Consider the following 22,057-nt stretch of genomic DNA (forward strand, 5'->3'; position numbering starts at 1 on the left):
AACTGAGAAAATTTACAGCTTCTGCTTCAACTTCTTATAGCACGTAGCACTTAAACTTTAAATGAATCAAATTGTCTGTAAAAGTAACATCCAAACTAGCATCAAAATGAAGAGATACAAAACCCCCCGTAAGACCTTTATTTGAAAATGTCAATTAAAACCCAGAGAAGATAAATTCTTTTACCCTCCATCTATGGGTTCAATAAAACAATGGATGTTATGGTGTTAACCTTCACTTACAATGAGAGATTCCCATAAATGCTGCTGTTAGTTGAATTACATGGGTGGTCAAATGTCCAGTTTTTAGTCATGCTCCTTGCAGCTCCTTCTTCCCCAGTGATAAAAAAGCAGTTGGATTTGTATGTGTGTTAAAGGTCTCAGTCACATCCCAATGTACATCACAAATAAGGTCTAAATGGTTCACCAGAATATGGCTTTGAGCAGTCATCATTCACACCCTCGTGTGGGTCCCAGTCAGTCATGTCTAAACAAGCTACAAGGTCTGTCTGTAAAACAATATTCTTAACCCTGCAGTGAAGTAAATGCAACAGCGAGTCTGTGCTGCAGCGTTCAGCTCCCATTGAAAACACTGATTTAGCCTAATAATGAGGAAATGCAATTAGTGAAGTATTAAAAGTTCATCAGTATAAAAGATAAAAGAATTCGATAACAATCAGTAAATTATGGCTTCCTTCCTCGCAATTGCTTTTAAATTTATAGAGGATTTTACTAGTATATAAAAATATTAAGTCTGATGAATCCGGTATTAATTTTGCCTTTGGAAACATGCTAGTAGATCTTTGAAGTGGATGACATTGTACAATGAAGGAGTACTAGCTGCTTTTTAGTAACATTTAATGTTTGTTCATTATACAAAACCTGGAACATCAACTCCCCCTCAGACATGCACAGTTCTTTCCCAAGATAGGATGCTCACTTGTTGCTTAGATACATGACCTACCCACTTTTAAGTAAAAGGAAGAAGCGTGTATCACAATTAAGACAGGGGATGTGGAATTGGGACTTGTGACATCTTGGTCATTTTTACTTAATCTTCTACCCCTCTGTAATATGAAGGTAGTTCTAGCCCCATGCGTTCCTCTACTTCTGTGAGCAGAGGACAGCAGAACCCAGGAAGTGAGAGTAGAAATGAAGAATGACAGTCCTGTAGTATGCAATGCTCTTCCATGCCCCCACATCAGCCTCTCTCCTATGGCTCAATTCAGATTTCCACCAATTCATAAGTGGGGCCCTACCAATTTCAGGGCCACGAAAAATGTGTCAGACCATGAAGTCTGATTTCCCCCTTGCTGCTGGGAGCACCTCAGCCAGGGGGCGCCTAGCTGCGAGTCCCCGCTGGGCTGGGGACGGACAGGACTTTTCCTTGCCTTGCATGGCAGCTCAAGGGGAAGGAGGGGGTGGGGAGAGAGAAAGTCAAACCCACTTCTGGGTACCTTTTGGGTTAGGGGGAGCCCCCCAGTTACACCACCTTGAAATTTCAGGCATAAACAGCTGAAAATGTGAAATTGGCCAATTTTAAAACCATCTAGTTGTAAAATTGATCTAAATGGGCTGTGAATTTGGTAGGGCACTATTCATAAGATAACCAAATACAGAGTGATGTTTGAGTGCAGGCCAGATTCTCTGCTCCACTCAACTGCAGCCCCTAAGCACTAGAGAATGCCCACATCCCTGTTGGAAGTTTCCCAACAGAAATACAGCCAGCCTACCCAGCTCCTACAGAAGCACAACAGGCAGTCCATGGGGGATTTTTACCAGCTAGCAGAGTTTAAAGCAGCACCCAGGTTGCTCTCCATTCTACTAGGGCTGTAGCTAGTATAGAATCAAAGCATAACAAGCTCCCTGTCTCTCCTACACTAAGGAACCAGAGAGAATTTATGCAGCGAGCGAGAAATGGAAGCCTAGAACAAACAAATGGTCCACATGCTTGTTGTTATATTTCATATATGTTGAGAAGCATTAAAAAAAAGATATTCAAGCCATTTAGCACTTTATGTTCTCTGAGTACTTTTATTTGGCCAATCTCTACTTCCAAAATAGATGGTCAAAGTGACTAAAAACAGGAAACAAATTGGGCAGTTTGTTGATGGCCACATAAGTGTAGTGATTATCCTAGCACTTGTCTTTTAAAACTAAAAGGGTTTTAGAAAAAACTAAAGCTCTTCCACAATGTACCGTGTTCATGACAATACGCTATTTTACATGCTCAGTCTATTATCAAGCAAAATCCCAATTTCAAGCACTCTCCTTTAAGGCTTTGGTGTGTGTAGGTAAGAAATAAAGAATACCTATAAGTTTAAGAACAAAAAAAAAAAATATCCCACTTGTATAAAAGACTATGTATTTGTTTCTTAGAAAATTCACTGTACATCTGCAGGATATTATTCGTTACATATTCTTAAACAGTTTTCTTAAATTTCCCCTTTCTTACAATGTGTGTCAGATACGATTCCAGATTTGCTTTCAAAACAAGAAGGTTCAATTGATAGTGGCATAGAGTCAGAACCATGAAGTCGAGTTCAATCTTATGAGGACTGTATTCCTGACAAAAGACAAATTTAGCATCCACTCAGATGTTCATAAAGATTGATCCAATATCCAAGAACGGATTCCCTCCTTTAATTATGTTATACTTCTGAAGTCTGTAAAATACGAAGTTTCTCTTTCTGATATTCTTCATTCTCCTTCTCTGCTTCTTCATCTAGTGATTTTCTTATACAGGTTTTTAGTTCCTCTATTCCTTCTCCAGTATGTGCAGATACAGGGATAATATCCTTAAAGTCTACGGTGCTCTGTGGAATCAGCTCTTTCTCCACTAAATGTAAAGAGTCTGAAAGAGCATATTTATAGTTATTACACAGTATTTCTTTATACCATAAAGCATTCATAAAACTTTACCAAATTGGGACTTTATTAGTTGAATTTTAGAAGATAGATGAACATAATACCCTTTTATATTGTGACTGGAATAATTCAAAACAAATTTTGAAAGATTCCAAATTTAAAGAGAGACAGTTTCAGAAGAGAAATATGTGCAATAGCAGTTTTATTTTTGCATTATAGTGCATTTTCACTCCTAGGTGTGCTCGCCTCTGAGAGGCCTGCACCTCTCAGAGGCGAGCACACAACTCTCAGCCCAGAGGTGGTAGGTGTGTGAACCTCTTCTTGAATTCTGATCTGCTCCAGGATGCTAGAGCAACCCCTCTGTAACTCAGATAGAGCGCGCGCGTGTGTGTGCGTGCGCACGCGAGATCTAAGATACAGCAGCCTACCTAAGGTTGCCCAGAATCTCTGAAGCACTACGGCTCTGCTCCTGACAACGACCCCCAAGCCACAGGGCTTGGAAGGAGGTCCTCAGAAGACAACCTTATTGTCTTCTGCTGTGCCTGTTCTGGAGGAATTCTCCCCTACCCAGAACCAGGGCTTTAAGGCATTTTCCAGGCTATTCCTCCAGCCTTATACCCTGCCTAAAGGGACTAGCCACAGATGAGGATCTTAGCTTCAGTCTTTCTGTCCTGGGATTTTTGCCTACTCTAACAACAAAACCAACAGACACTATTATTCACTAACAGGATATGGCTCCTAAATGTAGGAACTGACTAGTTTTAAGCTTTACTTTTAAATAACTGATTAACTAGATGACCTAATAAGCTTCATTCAATTTTCAACATCTCCTTGCCAACCCAGAATCATCACAACTGTGTATTTACTAGTACTTTTTCCCAATTCTATTTATGTTCCAACAGGGCTAAAACTCTTATACTGGGTTTATAGTACTGAAAGAGCAGCTGACTGGACAAAGTTATGACTGCATCCTGAACAGATTTAGGGTGAAATCCTGGCCTCACTGAAGTCAATGGGAGTTTCGCCATTGATGTCAGTGGACCCAGGATGTTGCCATGAAGAGATTTAGAAGAACACATTTCTTTCCTTATGTGATACTGAGCCAGAATGGGTTAAGCAACCAGGAGGCTAAATGAGCCAAATTCCACCTTTAAAGGCATTTTAGAAAAGTATATATATGGTAATTAGAGCCATTCCTTACAAATAGCTAACAAAGCCATGTTAGATAGACTAGAGCTTTGAAACGTAAACTTATACTGTTAAGGAATTAGAAGATACTGATTGTACGCATCTGTTTTTACCTATATCTCATTAGATGTTGTTAACAATGTAACCAGATTATCTTGCAGATAAATTTCTCTTCCTCTCTATTACTAGGTTCTACTGATTTAGAGATCAAAATGATATAAACATTTAGATGAAACTTGGGTATAAATATCATTGTCTACATTTCTCTTTGAAGTTTGTAGTAAACTACTAATGAACCTTTGGGTAGTTCGTGGCCTTATGCTAATCAATGCAACTAATTACCTGTTTATACATAGGAAATAGGAATGTCCGGACTTCAAAGCAACCATGTATATTACCTATTCTTCACCCAAGGAATGCCCACTGTGTTATCTGTGTCAAGGGGTTATAGTAGCCTGCCAGAGATCTATAAAAGAACTCTAGGGCCTGATCCAGTCATCTCAGATCTGCTTAAGTTTGGTCAGGAAAGCTTGAGTTGTAAGACAGAGGTCTTCTGTGCCAGTCTAGATTACCCTGCTATTTTTCATGGAAGAATTTATACAGACTCTGTACGTGGTCTATCTATTGGATTATAACCCATGGAACTGATTCCGAAAGAACTTTTTGCAACTCAGCAGCTTATCATCTCTACTATGAAACTGACCTAAGACCTTTACTCATATCTGTATAACGATCTTTTAACCATAATCACTTTTTTTTAAAATAAATCTTAGTTTAGTTAATAAGAATTGGCAGTAAGCATGTATTTGGGTAAGATCTGAAATAGTCATTGACTTAGTGGGTGATGTGTCTGATCTCTTGGGATTGGTAGAACTTTAGATATGGTGAAAAAGACTAAGTAATCCTTACCATATTTGACTAGTTGTCTGGGTGGGAGGCCCAGGGCTGGACTGCTCTAAGGGAGCTGTGTTTTGGGCTTTTACATAGCCAGTAAGGTACTGTAGAAGTTGTTTTGTTGCTGGCTTGGTGAATCGAATTATTAGAATAACCACCAGCTTTGGGGATTGTCTGCCCCATTCTTTGCTCAATCAGGGCAAACTGCAATCTCAGTGCGGCCCCTCTAGCGACCATGGTCACACCTTGCAACTGCTGACCCTTATAAATGAAGTTTTCATACAGAATGTTTAGTGAATACCCATCTTTTTGTAATACTTGAGATCTCCTGGCTAAAATCAGTCAGGAACCTAGAGTTTAAAAATAGATAGAGCAAGCAGCCAAAAAGAGGGACACGGGGGGCCTCAAACTTTCCAAATAAATTTTAGGTAAAAATGAAGACTCTCTCTGCTTAGTCTATTGTTCAACATATCATCAGCTAACAGATACTTCCACAAATATTTACAAAGGTAAATTACAATCTACTTCTTATAAATAAGAAGCTACTGTGCATTAGGTTAGTTTACCTTGAGGATTCTGTAGTTGTTTCATAAGTTCATTCAAGCTATCTTGTGCATTAGGCAAATCCATTTTATTAACGGCAAGAAGTGCAGGCTTTGTCCGAAGGTCTTCTTTGTACAATTCTAGCTCCTTAAAACAAAGTTAATTTGCCTTTGTAAAAAATATATATTTTTTTTTACTTCAAAACATTTTTCTGGTTTTATGTTTTCCTCTTTCATTTGTTTAACTGTCTGAAGAATCAGCGTTCACTACAGCACTGAAATCTACTGATGTGCTCAATGTTGATGTATTCACAGTTTGAGAATGTCAACTTATTTAAATGCATTTACTGTAGGTACACAGCCTGCACCATTGTGATTCATTCTCTTGTAAAGTAGAATGACAGATTTGTTCTTTTTATTCACATCTGTATTAACATATACAGAAGCATCTACTAATTTCTTGAAGTTACTGGTCAGAAATCTCTCAGGGCTTATCTTCACAGCTTGAGTTGGTATACTTGAGTCACTGCACTCAAGCTAGCCTACTAGCATCAAAACTGGGCTTGTCTACATTGTGCAGCAGTGCACACTACAGCAGTGTGAATTCTAGTGCACACCAATATGTTGCAAGCTTACAAACCCACATAGACCCTGCCTGTGTGCACGAGCAGGATCTACACAGGCCAGTAAGCGTGCAACACATTGGTACACATTAGAATTCACACCCCTCTAGTGTGCACTAGTGCACCATGTAGACAAGCCCACTGGAGTTACAGAGTGATAGGATGAGTTGCTGTAACTGAGCTGTTGCATTCCCACTGCATTATTAGCTCGAGCATCACTCAAGTTTCAACCTACCCCCCCCAATAAACCAGCTAGCTTGAGCTTAACACACCACTTAACTTGAGCTAGATTTGTGTGTGAAAAGGAGTGGAGTTAGGGATAACATTCGAGTTATAACTCAAGCTAACTGTGCTGTGAAGCCCATCTCTGAGACAAATCTTAGGCCAACAACATTTGTAGAGCGTGGAATTGTTGTATAATTTATTATTCTTAAGTTTTATATGCCATATGAGAGATCTTGTCATTATATCAAAGGTATCATCCCTAACTGTGAATCATGCAGCATAGGACTGTACTGCGGCATAAGTTGAAACAGGAAACAAATATATTATTGGAAGTCACAGAACAGGAGAGGGGGGACAGTGAAAAATAATTTTTAAGATGGAGTTGAATTTAGTCAGTGGGGATAACTGAGGAATGCAGGATAGGCCATGAGACTCTGCATATGGCCCCAAAAGGCGAAGGCGCTTTGCAAAGTTGAAGACTGATATCTCATCAAGCTCCTAAGACTCAGGCCTAGTCTACTCTTAAAAATTAGATCGACCTAACTATGTCGTTCAAGGCTGTGAAATAAGTTTCACACCCTTAGCACCACAGTTAGGTTGACCTAACCCCGGGTGTAGATGCAGCTTGGTCAACAGAAGAATTCTTTGGTTGACCTAGCTACCACCTCTTACAAAGGTGGACTAACTACATCAGTGGAAAAAAACCCTTCCTGCTGATGTAGAAAGCTTCTACACTTATGGCACTACATCAGCAGAGCTGTAATGTCATAGCTGTGCTGCAGTAGCATACACATACCTTCAGTTACCTCATGGTTTGGACAGAGCAAAAGCCAGAGATTTAGCAGATGACCTGTTTTCCACTTCTTACAAGGCAGCTAAATCTGGGGACTGAAGAGCTCTGGCTCTTCACTCAGCTTGGCCTTCAGGAGCATCTCCTTACAGATATAGCAGAAGTTAATGAGGACACAGCTATGTCTAAAGTTTTGTCATCTGCCTTAAGTACATCTAGAAAAGTTCCTTTTTGCTAGCAATCTTAAAAGGCTGGGATTAACCAACCACACTGGATCCTCAGAATAGCTAAAACGTGTGTAAACCGACTGCTAGATTAGTAGATAAAGCTACTTTCTTCACATACAGTATTAGAGTCAACATTTGAAAAGATAAGAAGTTACCTGTCTTAGAAGCAGTACAGTTTCAAAAGCTGTTCTGAATCGAGTTTTTGAAGATAGCCGAAACCCAGAAACATCAACCTAAAATGAATTGTAAAGTTACACAAAAAGCATTGGGCGCGGGGGGAAGAGAAAGAGGACCATCACCCATTTTTCAAGATATCCAGGCCCAAGAATGGCTTTTTGGTCTGTTTTAAGAGGATCTTGTTGCACAATGGCTACCTAATGTCTGAGCTGTGCTAGAAACCTTTTTATGTTGTTGAGTAACAGGCAATCTTTATAAAAGCCTCTGATCTATTTAGCGACAAAGAGTTCTGTGGCACCTTATAGACTAACAGAAGTATTGGAGCATAAGCTTTCATGGGTGAATACCCACTTCGTCAGAAAAGCTTATGCTCCAATACTTCCGTTAGTCTACAAGGTGCCAAAGGACTCTCTGCTGCTTTTTTACAGATCCAGACTAACACGACTACCCCTCTGATACTTGATCTATTTAGGTATCTCTATGGCCTTCATCAGCATAATACCCATCATTTTGTTAGATTTCTAGTCTAAATACTATATTAAAATTATATTTGTTTACAACAGCATCTAGAGTAAAAATAATACAAGACAATTATGAAGGAAATATTTTTTCAAAGCCATCTGCAATAAAATCTCTAAGCTAAACAGAATAAAAAACTAAAGTTAACAGGTTATTTAAATTATAATATTTACTTACTACAAAGAGAAGCTGTTTGGTTCTTTCTACATGCTTGAGGAATTTGTGGCCCATTCCTTTGTTTGCATGTGCACCTTCAATCAATCCTGGAAGATCGGCTACTGAGACCTAGGAAGATAAATGAAGATGTCAGAAAAAAAATGGTAAAGTACTTTAAAAAAAAAACAAACAGAAAAGTATTCTGGGCATGCTTATTTTATGAGGATCTTATTTTGTAGCTATTTATTTCTGAGAATTGTCATTTGAGTGGTAAGAACCAGCTCATTGGCAATATTTACAAGCAACTGCAAAACATTTAAAGCCTAACATCAGAAGTCTGCTTTAGCAGACAAATAATGGGCTACAAGTTTCTGCTATTCTCCTGAAGCAGCATTACTGGTGCTCAGCCATCTACGGTAGAACCCTGTTTATCTGACCCTCCATTATCCAGCTGTCATAGAATATCAGGGTTGGAAGGGACCTCAGGAAGTCATCTAGTCCAACCCCCTGCTCAAAGAAGGACCATGATAACTGGACAATCCAAAAGGAGGTGATCTCTCCTGTGGCCGCTAGATGGGGCTGCAGCACTGCACTCTCCCATTCTCCAGTTTTTCTGATTTTTGATTATCTGATCTGGCCCAGTCCCAAGATCGGATAAATGGGGTTCTGCTGTATATATTTACTAGTTCTCAGCAATCTAGAAAAATAAAAGTGCTAAGGGCTTCAAACCTATCCAACACCTACAAACCAGAAGCTGATATAAAGGATGAAAACCTGACAAGAGCTCAGGGCCAGCACTTGGCAGGAATCCCTGCACCCTTGCCTTTTCCCAGCAACTGACGACTAGGTTTTCTATCAAGATGTTGCCCCAATATCTTGCCGGTGAACGCCACCTTCACTCACCTTTATACTGGCCTTTGGCTAGTAGGTGTTTGCTAAATATGTCAAACCCTGCTTTGGGATTCTCCGTCTAAAAGTACATGGAAATATATTAAAAGGCTATAAAGTTTCAACTGCCTATACTAAACAATCCATGGAAGTTAAAATGTACAAGAAAAAAAAATCTATTTTCTAGTATGATGGAGTTTGGTGGTGCTAGCATATCACTATCACACACTACTTTTACATTTCCTCCCTATCAAATAAAACAAATTACTTATACAAGCAAATAAACTGTTGCTGGTATCTGATCATTGATAGGACTAGAAAAAATTTCATCCCTGGGGCATGTAATTATCCACTTGGTAGAGGATGGCCATTGAAAATAAGTTACTGATTCCTGGCAGATCAGTTCCTTTTTGGGATTAAAAACAGATCCTGTTATCTGCAGCAAAGGCCTATCTTGTTTTGATTTCTTCTCAAAATTATTAAAGGTTGCCAATTTAATCTCCAAATTCAGGGACACATTTTGCCTTTAGATGTGTGCACAATTCCTGCTGGGGCTTGTCCATGGAAAGGTAGACTTTTGCTCTTATCTAGTCACAATACTGGGAGATTTACAGGGATGTATAAATATTCTACGGGATTTTCAGTTAACCAGGATAGGTTAGTCCAAATTTGTGCAGGTAAAATGAATGTCTGTACACAAGGAGAATCTGGACCTGACAGATTTATTTACTTGATAATGCCCATTTTATAAACTATTTTAACCAATACGCTAGGGACTAAAAATCAACTGTAGTTAGTTATCTGTTTAAAATTGCCATCTCTCAGTATTTAGCTGTTTATAAACTAACGATTTCCATGAACAAACAAGTAGTATTAGGACCAATCAGAAATAAGATTACCCTTTAAAAACAAATAGCAACCAAAACATAACCAGACAAATTTTGTTTAATTTTTGCTCCATGGTTGCTTTAGTTTTGTTTCTTGTAACCCAACAGTTTGAGCTGAAAAATCGAAATTCTTTGCTTTTCCTGTATTTCTCTAACAATAAAATAACAAACAAACGACAACAAAATATGCAAGAGATTAAAAGGACAGTTTATATAATAAACATGTTTTTGTAGGTAACACTAGGGTACTTTACTATTTAAAAAAAAAAAATCAAGACATTTACATATACCCCTTTGGTGGCATTTAGGGCTTGATTGTGTGAAGTCAGTGGGAGTTGTGGGGTGCACAGGATACCAACATACTAGACCACCAGTTAATTCTATTTGTATATAAGCTACGTTGAAAGTAGGCAACAAGAAAATAGACATGCTAGATATTTGCTCATATTAAATTAACCAAGATAATTTTTTGATCAGGCATGAAGTGATCAATTACTAAAATATGTATTTTAATTTTTCCAATCCTTTAACAGTGACCTGTTGATATCAGCTGCCAGGGAAACAGTAGATACAGGACGTACAATATTTAAATTCTCAGTCATTTCATGGCAGTAAAATTCAGTTTAAATAAAAAGATTAAAGGGCCACTGCTGAGTCCTCTAAGATAGTTGCTTCATTCCTGTTTCTGAAAGGAAAAAAAACACTTTTCCTCTTTCACATCTTAGAACTTTGCTCCTGTGGTTAAGTCATCAGAAATCTTTGATGAGCATCTTTAATCTTGGAATGACAAGCACAGTACTGCATGTGTCTCATATTTTTACACATCAAAGATACAAGCTTGAAAAAGCAAAATGTGTGAATGTCCTACATGAACATGGTGTCTGATCCTGCATTAGAACCCAGAGGCAGGGAATCTTGTGCAATCCCAATGACCTCAACAGGACCTTCACACCAAACTTGAGTTGACAAGTTTGAGATCAGAATGCAAAATTAAGGCCCAGAGAAGGAGATTGTGCAGAGATGGGAAAAATGAAGTAGGCACACAGTAATTTTTTTTTGCCTTGTCTTTGGAGTACATGTGACATGAAATCAGTGTAATGTAATAGTTTCTTCTAATATACAAAAAACTAAAATACAAGGGTGTTGTGTTACTCAGATGAATGACCAGCTCTGAAGCTCTTAGTCCACTGGTTTGTAAAGAGTATTTTTCATAAGTTGCTGATTAAATCATTATAAAAATCTACACATTAAAAAGTCTCCCTTGCATTTTGAAGCAGTGGCTCTTCATATTTCCAGGACAATTATTCATAAGAATACACACTGAATAATGTGAAATTCAGCGGTGTTTTTTAAAATCTAGGTGAATTCTGTGCACAATTTGGGTCACATCACACGTTTACACGCACCCATTACCAGACAAAAATGTTACTGAAATGCTTAATTTGGCATTAAAAACAAATGAAACCCACGTTTCTACTGTTTCCTAAGAAATGCCATTTAAACTCAGAATGATTTTCATTCAAAATGTGTGTCCAATTTTCTGCCTCCCCTAATCACAGAAATGAACCTATTATATGCCAAATTACTGCATAGTCAACTCAAGTTTGGAGATAAAAGAAGGCAACTCTCAAGCCAGAATTTTCTTAGTTCTAGAAGGCATTGACCATTTGGGATTTCCCTTGATGACAAAAAGGTTGCAGTTTTGATTCATGCTAAATACTGGGTACTTCTATATTTTTTTATTATCACTGTATTCAATAACTTAGAGAAACTCATTTGTTAGATGTGAAACCAAAAGGAGAAGAAAGCTAACCACATTTTGGTGATGAACTATTAGCTGGTTACTACAGAATCCCAGTTCCCTCTGTTAAGGGAAACAGAAGTGGGAACCATCTTTACTTTCTCCTTTTTTGCGCCATTAACTATCGGCGTAGAAAATACTGCGGTAACATCCTTAAGCAAAGAAAATAGATATTTGAAAGCATGATTCAGGATACGAAAGGCTGTAATTACATGAATCTAACTAGCCATTATACCCAAATGTATAACAAATTAAATTGCTTTTCAATACCAACCTGCTTGTAATCTGGATACATGATCTTTCCCAGTTCAGGTTTTAATGTTGTGACTGGATGGGCAGGACGAGAATGAAAAGAAAGTCACTTTTAATATACAGTGCTTAACATTATAAAACCTTCATGCCTCTTCTTATCTATTGGACCTAATTACTCTCATGCCTTCCTTTGGAACATTTCCATTATAATATATTTTTATGAATGACATTATGAAGTTACATTATACCGTAGTACTCTCCGATGTAACAGATATGAATCCTAGTAAATATCAACCAAACCTCTTTTGAAAATTAAGACCACTGTTGAAAATTAGGCCAACACCACTAACTTTTCCCTCATTGCTTTCATCTCCCCTAACCATGTTGATCATACAGCAGCTACTGCTTCAATTTTTGCTTTTTGTCCCCCCAGGACACTGAGCTCACAAAACTAACAACTAAAAACAAAATTTCTATAGTTGTGGCCTCTTCACGGCTTCTATCATGCTTTAGACTTAGTGCCACAGAACTTACTTTTGTTTTCACATGAATCTTTTGTAACAGGAACAGAGCACCATTATTGTGGTCCTCTAGGGAAGCTACCTGTCTTTCTTGCTGTCTCTTATGAGGTGTGAAAGAAGTGAGATAAAGGCAAAGAGTAATGATATTTGGTAGATAAGATCTGTAGCCCAGCAACTGTAGGCAGCTCCTACTCTCCAGTTCTTTTTTTAAAAGTTGTTCAGTCAAGCCATAGGAAAGGCCTATGTTCTCAAGTAATGTTACAGCAATGAAAAATAATGCAGTTTGTACTTACAAGGATAATCTGCAATCTGAGGTTTGGCATGAGAAAACTTGCTTAGCAGAGAGGATTTTCCTGCATTTGGAAATCTAGAAGGAAAGTTGGGATTTACACAATGAGTAACTATTTATGTCACACTTACATATGAGTTACTACTGAGTTAAATAAACACTGGCAAAGATATAATTCTATTATTTTTCTGTTTCTGACAATCTAAAGTGGGCATCTCTCCCCGCCCACAAATTAATACTATTTAGACTGTTAACCCCTTTGGAGCAGGAACTGTCTGTTAGGGTACGTCTACACTATGAAATTAGGTTGATTTTATAGAAGTCGATTGCGTATGTCCACACTAAGCGCATTAAGTCAGTGGAGTGCATCCTCACTACCGTGGCTAGCATCGACTTACAGAGTGGTGCACTGTGAGTAACTATCCCACAGTTCCCGCAGTCTCCACTGCCCATTGGAATTCTGGGTTAAGCTCCTAATGCCTGATGGGGCAAAAAACATTGTCGCGGGTGGTTTTGGGTACATGTCATCAGTCACCCCTCCATCTGTAAAAGCAACGGCAGACAATAGTTTTGCACCAGACACCAGGGCGATTAGAAGAGAGGCTTTGAAAACCAGTATCATCACTGGCCAGGCTTCGGTGTGACTGTTGTGTGTGTTTCTCCTTGATGCAAACCTGCCCCCTTTGTTGATTTTAATTCCCTGTAAGCCAACCACCCTCTCCCCTTCGAAATAAGTAACTATTGTTTTGAAACCATCCATTCTTTATTAATTAAAAAAAATAAATGAGAACGGACAAGGTAGCCTGGGTAGGGTGGGGGGAGGAGGGAAGGACAAGGCCACATTGATTTTTAGTGTGGTTACAATAAGCAAACTGTTTGAATGACAGCCTTCTGTTGGTTGGGCCATCCTCTGCAGTGGAGTGTCTGGGTGCCTGGAGCCTCCCCACTGGGTTCTTGGGTGTCTGGGTGAGGAGGCTATGGAACATGGGGAGGAGGATAGGCAGTTATACAGTGGATGCAACGGAGGTCTGTGTCTTGTTGGCTTTTCTGTAGCTCCAACAGACGCTTCATTACGTCCTGCCTCCGTTCTTCGCGGTCACTTCTTTTCTGGCCTCTGCCACTGAATGCCTCCATGCATTAAGCTGTGCCCTATCAGTGTGGGAGGACTGCATGAGCTCGGAAAAACATGTCATCGTGAGTGCATTTTTTCCCGCCTTCTAATCTGTGATAACCTCAGGGATGGAGATGATAGAGCGAGCGTAGAAACATTCTACGCTCTACAATTTGGGGGGGACTGCATGGTTACCTGTGCTGCTGAGTTTGCCACGCTGAACAAACAGGAAATGAAATTCAAAAGTTCCCGGGGCTTTTCCGGTGTATTTGGCTAGTGCATTGGAGTTCAAAGTGCTGTCCAGAGCAGTCACAATGGAGCACTCTGGGATAACTCCCAGAGGCCAATACCATTGATTTGCATCTGCACTACTCCAAATTTGACCCAGCAAAGTTGATTTTAGCGCTACTCCCCTCACTGCGGAGGAGTACAGAAGTCGATTTAAAGAGCCCTTTAGGTTGACGGAACGGGGTTGGTTGTGTTGATGCATTCATTTTAAATCGACCTAACGCATCTAAATTCGATCTAACCCCGTAAGGTAGAGCAGGCCTTGGTATGTACTTGCACCGCGCCTAGTGTAATGGGGCCCTGATCTTAGAAATCAGAGATGTAAGTGACCTCTTGATGTGATCTACTCCATTCCCCTTTGCTGAGGCAGTGTTAAGTATACCTAAACCATCCCTGACGGGTGTTTGTCTAACCTGTTCTTAAAAACCCTCCAGTCATGGGGATTCCCTAGGCAACCTGTTCCAATGCTTACCTATCCTTAGAAAGCTTATCCTAAAATCAAACCTAAATCTCCCTTGGTGAAAATTAAGTCAATTATTTCTTGTCCTACCCTTGGTGGACTTGCAGAATATTTTATCACCACCCTCCTTATAACAACTGTTTACATATTCCAAGACTGTTCCCAGGCCTCCTTCAGCCTTCTCATCTCTAGACTAAACAGGCCCATTTCTTTAAACCTTTCCTCACGTTTCCTAAACCTCTTGGCATTTTTGTTGCTCTCCTCTGGACTCTCTCTCCAATTTGTCCACATCTTTCTTGAGGTGTGGTGTCCAAAACAGGACACTACTCCAGCTGAGGCCTTGCCAGTGCTGAGCATACAAGAACAGTTACCTTCCATGTCTTATGTACAACACGTTTACTAATATATCCCATTGCCTTTTTTTGCAACAGCATCACATTGTTGACTCATTCAATTTGAGATTCACTAAAACACTGCCTAGCCAGTTAGTCTCAGTTTTCAATCTGTACATTTAGTTTTTCCTTCCTAAGCATAGTACTTTCTACTTGTCTCTTTCAAGTTGTTTCATCTTGTTGATTTCAGACCAGTTCTCCAGTGTATCAAGGAGATTTTGAATTCTAATCCTGTCCTCTAACCTGCTTGCAACCCATCCCCCAGCATCGTCATCTGCAAAAAATTTTAAGTGTAGTCTTGGCTGGGACCTCTAAGTTTCTGTAATTCAGACAGTTTTATACAAACTTTCTCTTTTCCCCACAATTTTGAAAACCATTACAACTGTTTATAAGAATGCAGACAAATTAAAAGACTTTCTGAAGGTTTCAGGGATGAACTCATTTACAGTCAAACTTAGTTTACTGGATAATGTCATTATTTTAACCAAGCGGTTATCTTTCCCGTAAACTCAACAGCGCTCCCGAGGTCCGAGCATGAAATATCTGAAAGTGTGACAAACTTTCATGTGTAACAGCTTTAAGTAACATTATACTCTCCAAAGGGGATTAGTTAAAAAGGCATTATGAGGTTCCAGGTTTATTGTATCTGACTTTTATACCCGACTGCTCATTTGAAAAGTAAAATGATTTTTTTCTAACTGATAGCCTTGCAAACTCAGCCTGGTATCTGAAATTTAAGTGATGTTCTTTCTGGTACATGTATCATTCCAGTAATAGAAGATTCTACAAGTGAAATGCCATCTTCATTTGCACTTCTGCTACTACTGCCTTTTACAGGTTTGCACAGATATAACTAAGTACATGATTGAAGATAATACAGTTCTAGAGGTGGTCATGAAATTAGAACTAAGTTAACAGTTCTGTTAATTTTACACACTTCCAGTGTGATCTTGGGCAAGTCACAGATTCTGTGCACCTTACCTCCCCCCTGAAAAAGGCAGATATTACTTCCCTACGTCCCAGGTGTATTGTGAGGCTACATCCATTAAAGGCTGTGAAGTGCTTTAGATCTACTGATGAAAGGCACTGTATAAGGGATAGGTATTATTATTGATGAGTGAACCAGAAAAACAAACCAAAAAAACTCCTAGTTCATGCTCCGAGATCTCAGTCGATTATGCAGGGCGCTGACTATAGCAATGCCTCCCATGTTCCCCAAACCCTTTTCACATAAGAAAGCAGCAACAACTGAACACGGACAGCAAACTGGTCTTCCGAGTGCCATTTTTCCCTTACATACTTTACAGAACAGACCCACACTTAAGAGATAGAAATAACCCTTTTCAAAATAACCACTTTGAACTTCCAGTGCCTTTAATCCCATTTGTCCCATTTTACCCATGATTAAATGGAGTTACAACACACAGTTAGGTGCCTTACTCAAAAATCAAACCTCAAGCATGGCCACAGGAACAGAACATAGTTCCTAGTCACTCAATAGAAGGAGAAGTTCATAAGGGACCTTGGTTTAAGTCAAATTTGCAGACCATCACACTGCACTATATTTCACTACAATAGTAAATCTCTGATAAACAAAGTTCCTAAATAGATATTAAAAGTCACATGATCAAAAATGTGTGAAGATTAGGAATCTATGGGGAGGGGAGTGTAGTATAAAAATAGGACTATGATCTTGCAGTCTGCTAGCCCACAGGGAGAGGCATTTTTCTTTATCACCCAGTAATGTATTATTGCTTGAGGAATTCACCATGCTGTGAATTTAAGCATAAATTAATTAAATCAAACTCTGTTAAACAGCAAGAGGGACACCAACTAATTAAAAAAACTGATATTTTAAAGGCTTTATTCCTTACAATGGAAGAAACTGACTTTTTTATAATAGGAAAGTTAATGGAGGTAATTTAATGCTCTCTGATGATTGAAGAAGTCATATAGACAATTCAGAATGTTACTCCTTCCATTTCTTCAAGGAAGTATTTTATTTCTATCAAGGCTTGACGTATTCTCTTTGAAGCTCAATTGCAACCTTTCTTGTACCTCACAGTCTGTACCCAGACCTGATGATCCTCTCTCAAGACAATAAGATTTCTTGGTCTGATCTAATAGCAAAGCACTTGTATGTTGCTTTTACTTCAGCATATACACTCAAAAAAAAAAAAAGATCAAAGTACAAGCACTAGAGTTTGACTCACATTCTTCATTAATAATGATTCTCTCTCTGCTTTTAATGAAAACCTGTCAGCTCAAATATGAACCAAAATTTAGGATTTGTAACCCGCCCTGAGCTTTTACAAAACCTAAGACCAAGAGATCTGGCATAAGAATTTTAAACAATGGTCCTAGTTTAAACAAATGCATTCCACTACAGTACATTGTAGCACTGTGTTAATACATGACAGCCTGAAACTGAAATTGACTTCAGATCAGAAACTCAAGTGAAACTAACTAGTGCATTTTCATTGGTATACACAGACCCCTGCAAATCCATTTAATAGAATTCATATTAAAAAAAAAAAAATCTCTTCAGACCTTAATAAAAAGCCTACCATGAATCATGAGTTGTTCCCTAAGTTTTTGTGCTTGAATGCCACACATCAGAAATAAATATATTTATAAGTTACTATGCCTCCTGATATTTTGCAGTATAAAGCAAGGATCTGAAACTCAAATCACCACGAGCGCCACATCAGTACATAGGCCTGAGGGCCGCATCATTGACACCTTTACATATAAGGATACAAAAGCCCCCGCCCCACTCCACCCCTTTCATGAGGCCCTGCCCTGCCTCTTCCCATCCCCATTCCAACCCCTTCCCCAAATCCCCGCCCCACCTCCTCTCCTCTCCCTCCTGGAAAGCCTAAGCACCACCAAACAGCTGTTAGGCAGCAGGAAGCACCTGGAGGTAGGCAAAGTAGAGGGGATGCAGTGAGCTGGGGGGGAGTGGTGGGGAGGGGGAGCTTGGCAGCAGCAGGAAATAACTTTGCGGGCTGCATGTTGCCCGTGTGTTTGAGACCCCTGGTATAAAGAGACATGGCCTCTGAATACTAAGTGGCACAGATACAGACTACTAACATCTATTATTCTTCCTGTTGCTATTCACAAAAAATAATTTGTCAGGGAATTTTAATGTCCCAAATATTAAAACAAAAGACCAGCTTCTTATATCTTTACAAAAGTAATGAGAACAATATTTTAAAAAGTTTGTAGCATTAGTAACTATAGGTATCCATGAGGTAGCCCAAACCATCTAATATTTACATTTTTCACAAATAAAACTCTGCAAAGAATTATGCACATAAGGAATCTTACTGAGCTCAGTATGACTCCTTGAATGTGTAAAATTACACACATGCATAGTGTTTGCAGGACTGGAGCCAAGCAACCCTGTTTTGTAACATCACATAATCCTTGAAGATGAATAGCAAAATATCAACCTTACTTTCAAGTTTTCAAACAAACATCCAATGTAAACATATCTGCACATTTCCATCTAGAAGTACTTTGCTCATTATGCACCCATAAAAACTTTAAGAGTAACTCACTGTGCACAAGGTATAGGGAAAAAACCTAATGAGTTCTTAATAAACAGTGTGTGTGTGGTTTTAGTGCATTAGATGCTTTTCTTCATATTTCCTAAAGAAACCAATTAAATTTGTTTTCTTTTTATCAATGGCAGTGAAAAGTACCAGATTAAATGCAAATGAAGCTGAAGGGCCATAGTTCAAGGTTTTCCAAACTCTCCTAACAACATGCAAGGATGCTTTTCTGATTCCATATCTAGTTTTAATGCCAAAGAATAAATATTAAGGAGACCCACTTGTGCCAGTACTTGGTTGGTAATGACAATTTTTGCAATACAGCTACCAGTCCACTAGGCCTTTGCTTGAGATTCCCAATTCATTTCACATATACTACTAAACAGCCGTGAAATGTCATCATCAACCTCACCTGGATTCAGACCAGTGGCCCTGCATTCATCCAACCATGAGTAATCCATTCTGATAATTCATTTTAACAGCAAAAAACAAGTAGCAGTTTGAGGCTCAGTCATGAGTTTTTTAAAAAGAAGCAGAATTCAATTCACATGTATTCCCCTTCCCACCTCATTTGAAGTGTATTACTTTAAATTATACTCCTAAATGTTCAATTCACAGGTAACAGATTCCAGTACTCACCCAACTAAGCCAACATCTGCTATAAGTTTCAAATCAAGATGGACTATTTGTATCTGGCCTTTCACAGGCAAGAAATTTGTAACCAAACAGCCACCAATACCTCCACGAGCTACCAGTATTCTCTCTCCTGCTTTATTAAGTTCTCCTGAAAAATAAAATCACTAGTCAGAAAATATAGCTGTTGTGCAACAGTTAAGATTCTCAATTACCAGGTAAACGTGCTGTCAATGAAAGAAGAGGAGAATTTCCACTAGTTTCTATATAAACCCCTTGGACTGATGGGCATGGTGCATGTCTCTTTGTCAAGAGTCAGATATTTCAACTCCTAACACCACATAACTACATTAGGTAGAGTTTCCCTTTGGAGTTATCCCTAGAAAATGAATACACGGTATGGTCAAAATGGTAGTTGACACTAACATGCACATGATTCCAAAAAGAAAGTAACACTAATTGCATGTAAGCTTAATATACTATATCTCCCAAAGTATTACTTTTAAGGGTCAACATCACCACATTGTATCATGTAGTTGGATGTGGGTTAAGCCAAGAAAAGCTGCATGTTATCAGTAGTTTTGAGATTTTTAGCCCTGGTTATAATCGCTTGTTAGTCAAAAAATACTTTAAACTTGTGAATTCTGTCACCTTACCTACATCATACGTGAATCTTGCTTAACACTTAACCAAAAAAAATTAAAAAAAAACCTCTGAAAACTACAAAAAGAAGAGTACTCTCTAACTTCAAAGTTATAGTTTGAGAAAGAGCCTTGCACTGATAATCTGTGAAATTCTTTTCACTGTTTTAGATAGACTCATAGAATATCAGGGTTGGAAGGGACCTCAGGAGGTCATCTGGGCCAACCCCCTGTTCAAAGCAGGTCCAATCCCCAGTATACAGGGGATTGGATAGATACAATAGTTACTTTTTTTTTAATTATTGAAAGTATCTTGGGTAATCCCAGAGATTTTGAAATTGAGCCAGTTTTATAGATCAAATAACTGAGTTAGAGTGGACAAGTGACCTTTCCAAGGTCACGCAGTAATTCAATGGCTCATTGTAAAATCAACCTGGCTTCCAGCCTTTAAATCTTGTTGCGAGAACATGTCCCTGGCACTATACTTGGTGATACAAATTAATTATAACTATGCTTTTGGAAGGAGCCTCCAACATCAGAAGTCTCCCACATGTGAGTCCATCTCCCCACATTTGTCTCAATAAACAAATAAATCCTTCTATTTTGTCTTAAAGATAAACCATCTCACAAGAGCCTTTAGTCTGAAGAGTGACATGTCAAGTTTGCTGGGTGCACTAACTGCCTTATTTTTTGCTATCTCAAAATAAAGGAAAAATAAAGGCCCTCACCAATCTGTTTCCCATCACAGGAAGTAACTGAAATTCCCAGAGGCACATCAACTTCACAATCTGTTCCCTTTTCACCTTTCAGTGCAGGGACACTGCAAAAAGTTAGACATTAAAAAGTCTTAAGGGGTATTTTTCTTTCAGGTTACAAATGTTCAACAATATAAATCAGGACACAAGACATCCTTACCTACTGTTGGCTCCTGTTCCAGCTACAAAGCGTTTCTGGGGAAATCTGTCTTTAATCCTCTTTAAGGTAGTTTTTTCTTTAGCTACAAGCCAGACGTCACCGCCTCTCCCTCCTTCTCCACCCAAGCGAGGATACCCCATTCCACCAGTTCCTCCTTTCACATAGATTCTCAGATCATCTATAAAGTTGCCATACTAACAACATAAGAAGTGTTAACTTGGTGTTTCCTATTTACCCCGCCTGCCTTTCCCACGTACACTGTCAGTAAGCTCCTAGGCACCAGCCCCGGCAGCACGGCATTATCGTACCAAGCATCAGTGAGACAATAATTCAGGAAACTAACGCCCGCGTTGCCTCCCCTGCTCCAGGGCAGGCTGTGAGAAGGAACCGGCGGGGGCTTGCCAAGGCCGCCTAGCACACCCCGCTCTCCTAGCCCCCGCGCCCGGAGGATTGGTAACGCAACCCGGAGCCCGGCCGCAGGCTCTGGGACTCCCCAGCAAACCAAGCACTGGGCTGGGCGCTATTAGAGAGGGGGGGAGGGGGAGCGAGCGTGGCCACTCGGCCCAGACCCCTTCCCCCGCCAGGGCTTCGCCACCCCCAGCCCCGCGCACACGGGGAGCTCCGGCCGGCCGGCCACAGGGCTCGCTGACCTTCCGGAGCAGCGCGCGGCTCCCCCACACCATGTTGGCCAGGACCCCTCAGCCCGGGCCTAGCAGCAGGGACGTGAGGCGGCGCGCGAGGGCAGCCACTGACGTCGTGGCGCTTCCCCTTCGTGGAGAGGCGCGTGCGGCGGCCCAGCCCGCGCGGAGGGAGGGGCGGTGTGTGCGTAGGGGCGGGGCGGCGCGGCGTGAGGAGGGACAGGCCCAGAGCGACGAGGGGGTGTTACCGGAGGGGGGAGCGAGGGGAGCCGGGCAGGCGGAATAGTGCGCTGGGGGAGGGGGGCGTGGCGAAGGGTCAGCGTGAGGGGGTGATGGTGTGAAGGGGATCTGTGGGGCAGGAACAGTGAGGTTCAAGGGGAATGAGTGTTTAGCCCTGTGGATGTTGTGGGTTCGCCCCTGGCTGCTCACTGACAGTGGGCGAGAGTGTTAAAAGGAAGGTGGAATGTGTAATTGTCTCAGATCACAAAATCGCTCCTCCCAAGCAGCAGGGAGGTGCTGCTTTAAACATAAATCCCCCAAAGAACAATCAAGTCTCGGGGTAGCCATGTTAGTCTGTA

The 22,057-nt window shown here is 40.1% G+C and overlaps 1 protein-coding gene across 1 annotated transcript; it reads right to left on the minus strand.

Annotated features, from left to right (window-relative positions):
• Positions 1–2,011: 2,011 nt before the first annotated feature.
• On the minus strand, positions 2,012–21,647 carry GTPBP10 (GTP binding protein 10). Its single transcript, XM_045006047.1, has 10 exons — positions 21,492–21,647; positions 20,842–21,035; positions 20,655–20,746; positions 19,292–19,436; positions 12,849–12,922; positions 12,057–12,109; positions 8,228–8,335; positions 7,510–7,587; positions 5,514–5,637; positions 2,012–2,851 (listed from the first exon to the last, which is right to left on the minus strand). Exons 1-10 carry the CDS (start codon positions 21,522–21,524, stop codon positions 2,649–2,651), a joined length of 1,104 nt encoding a protein of 367 aa, XP_044861982.1. The 5' UTR covers positions 21,525–21,647; the 3' UTR covers positions 2,012–2,648.
• Positions 21,648–22,057: the final 410 nt, after the last annotated feature.

Source organism: Mauremys mutica, chromosome 2 (assembly GCF_020497125.1).
Source record: "Mauremys mutica isolate MM-2020 ecotype Southern chromosome 2, ASM2049712v1, whole genome shotgun sequence".
NCBI lineage: Eukaryota > Metazoa > Chordata > Testudines > Geoemydidae > Mauremys > Mauremys mutica.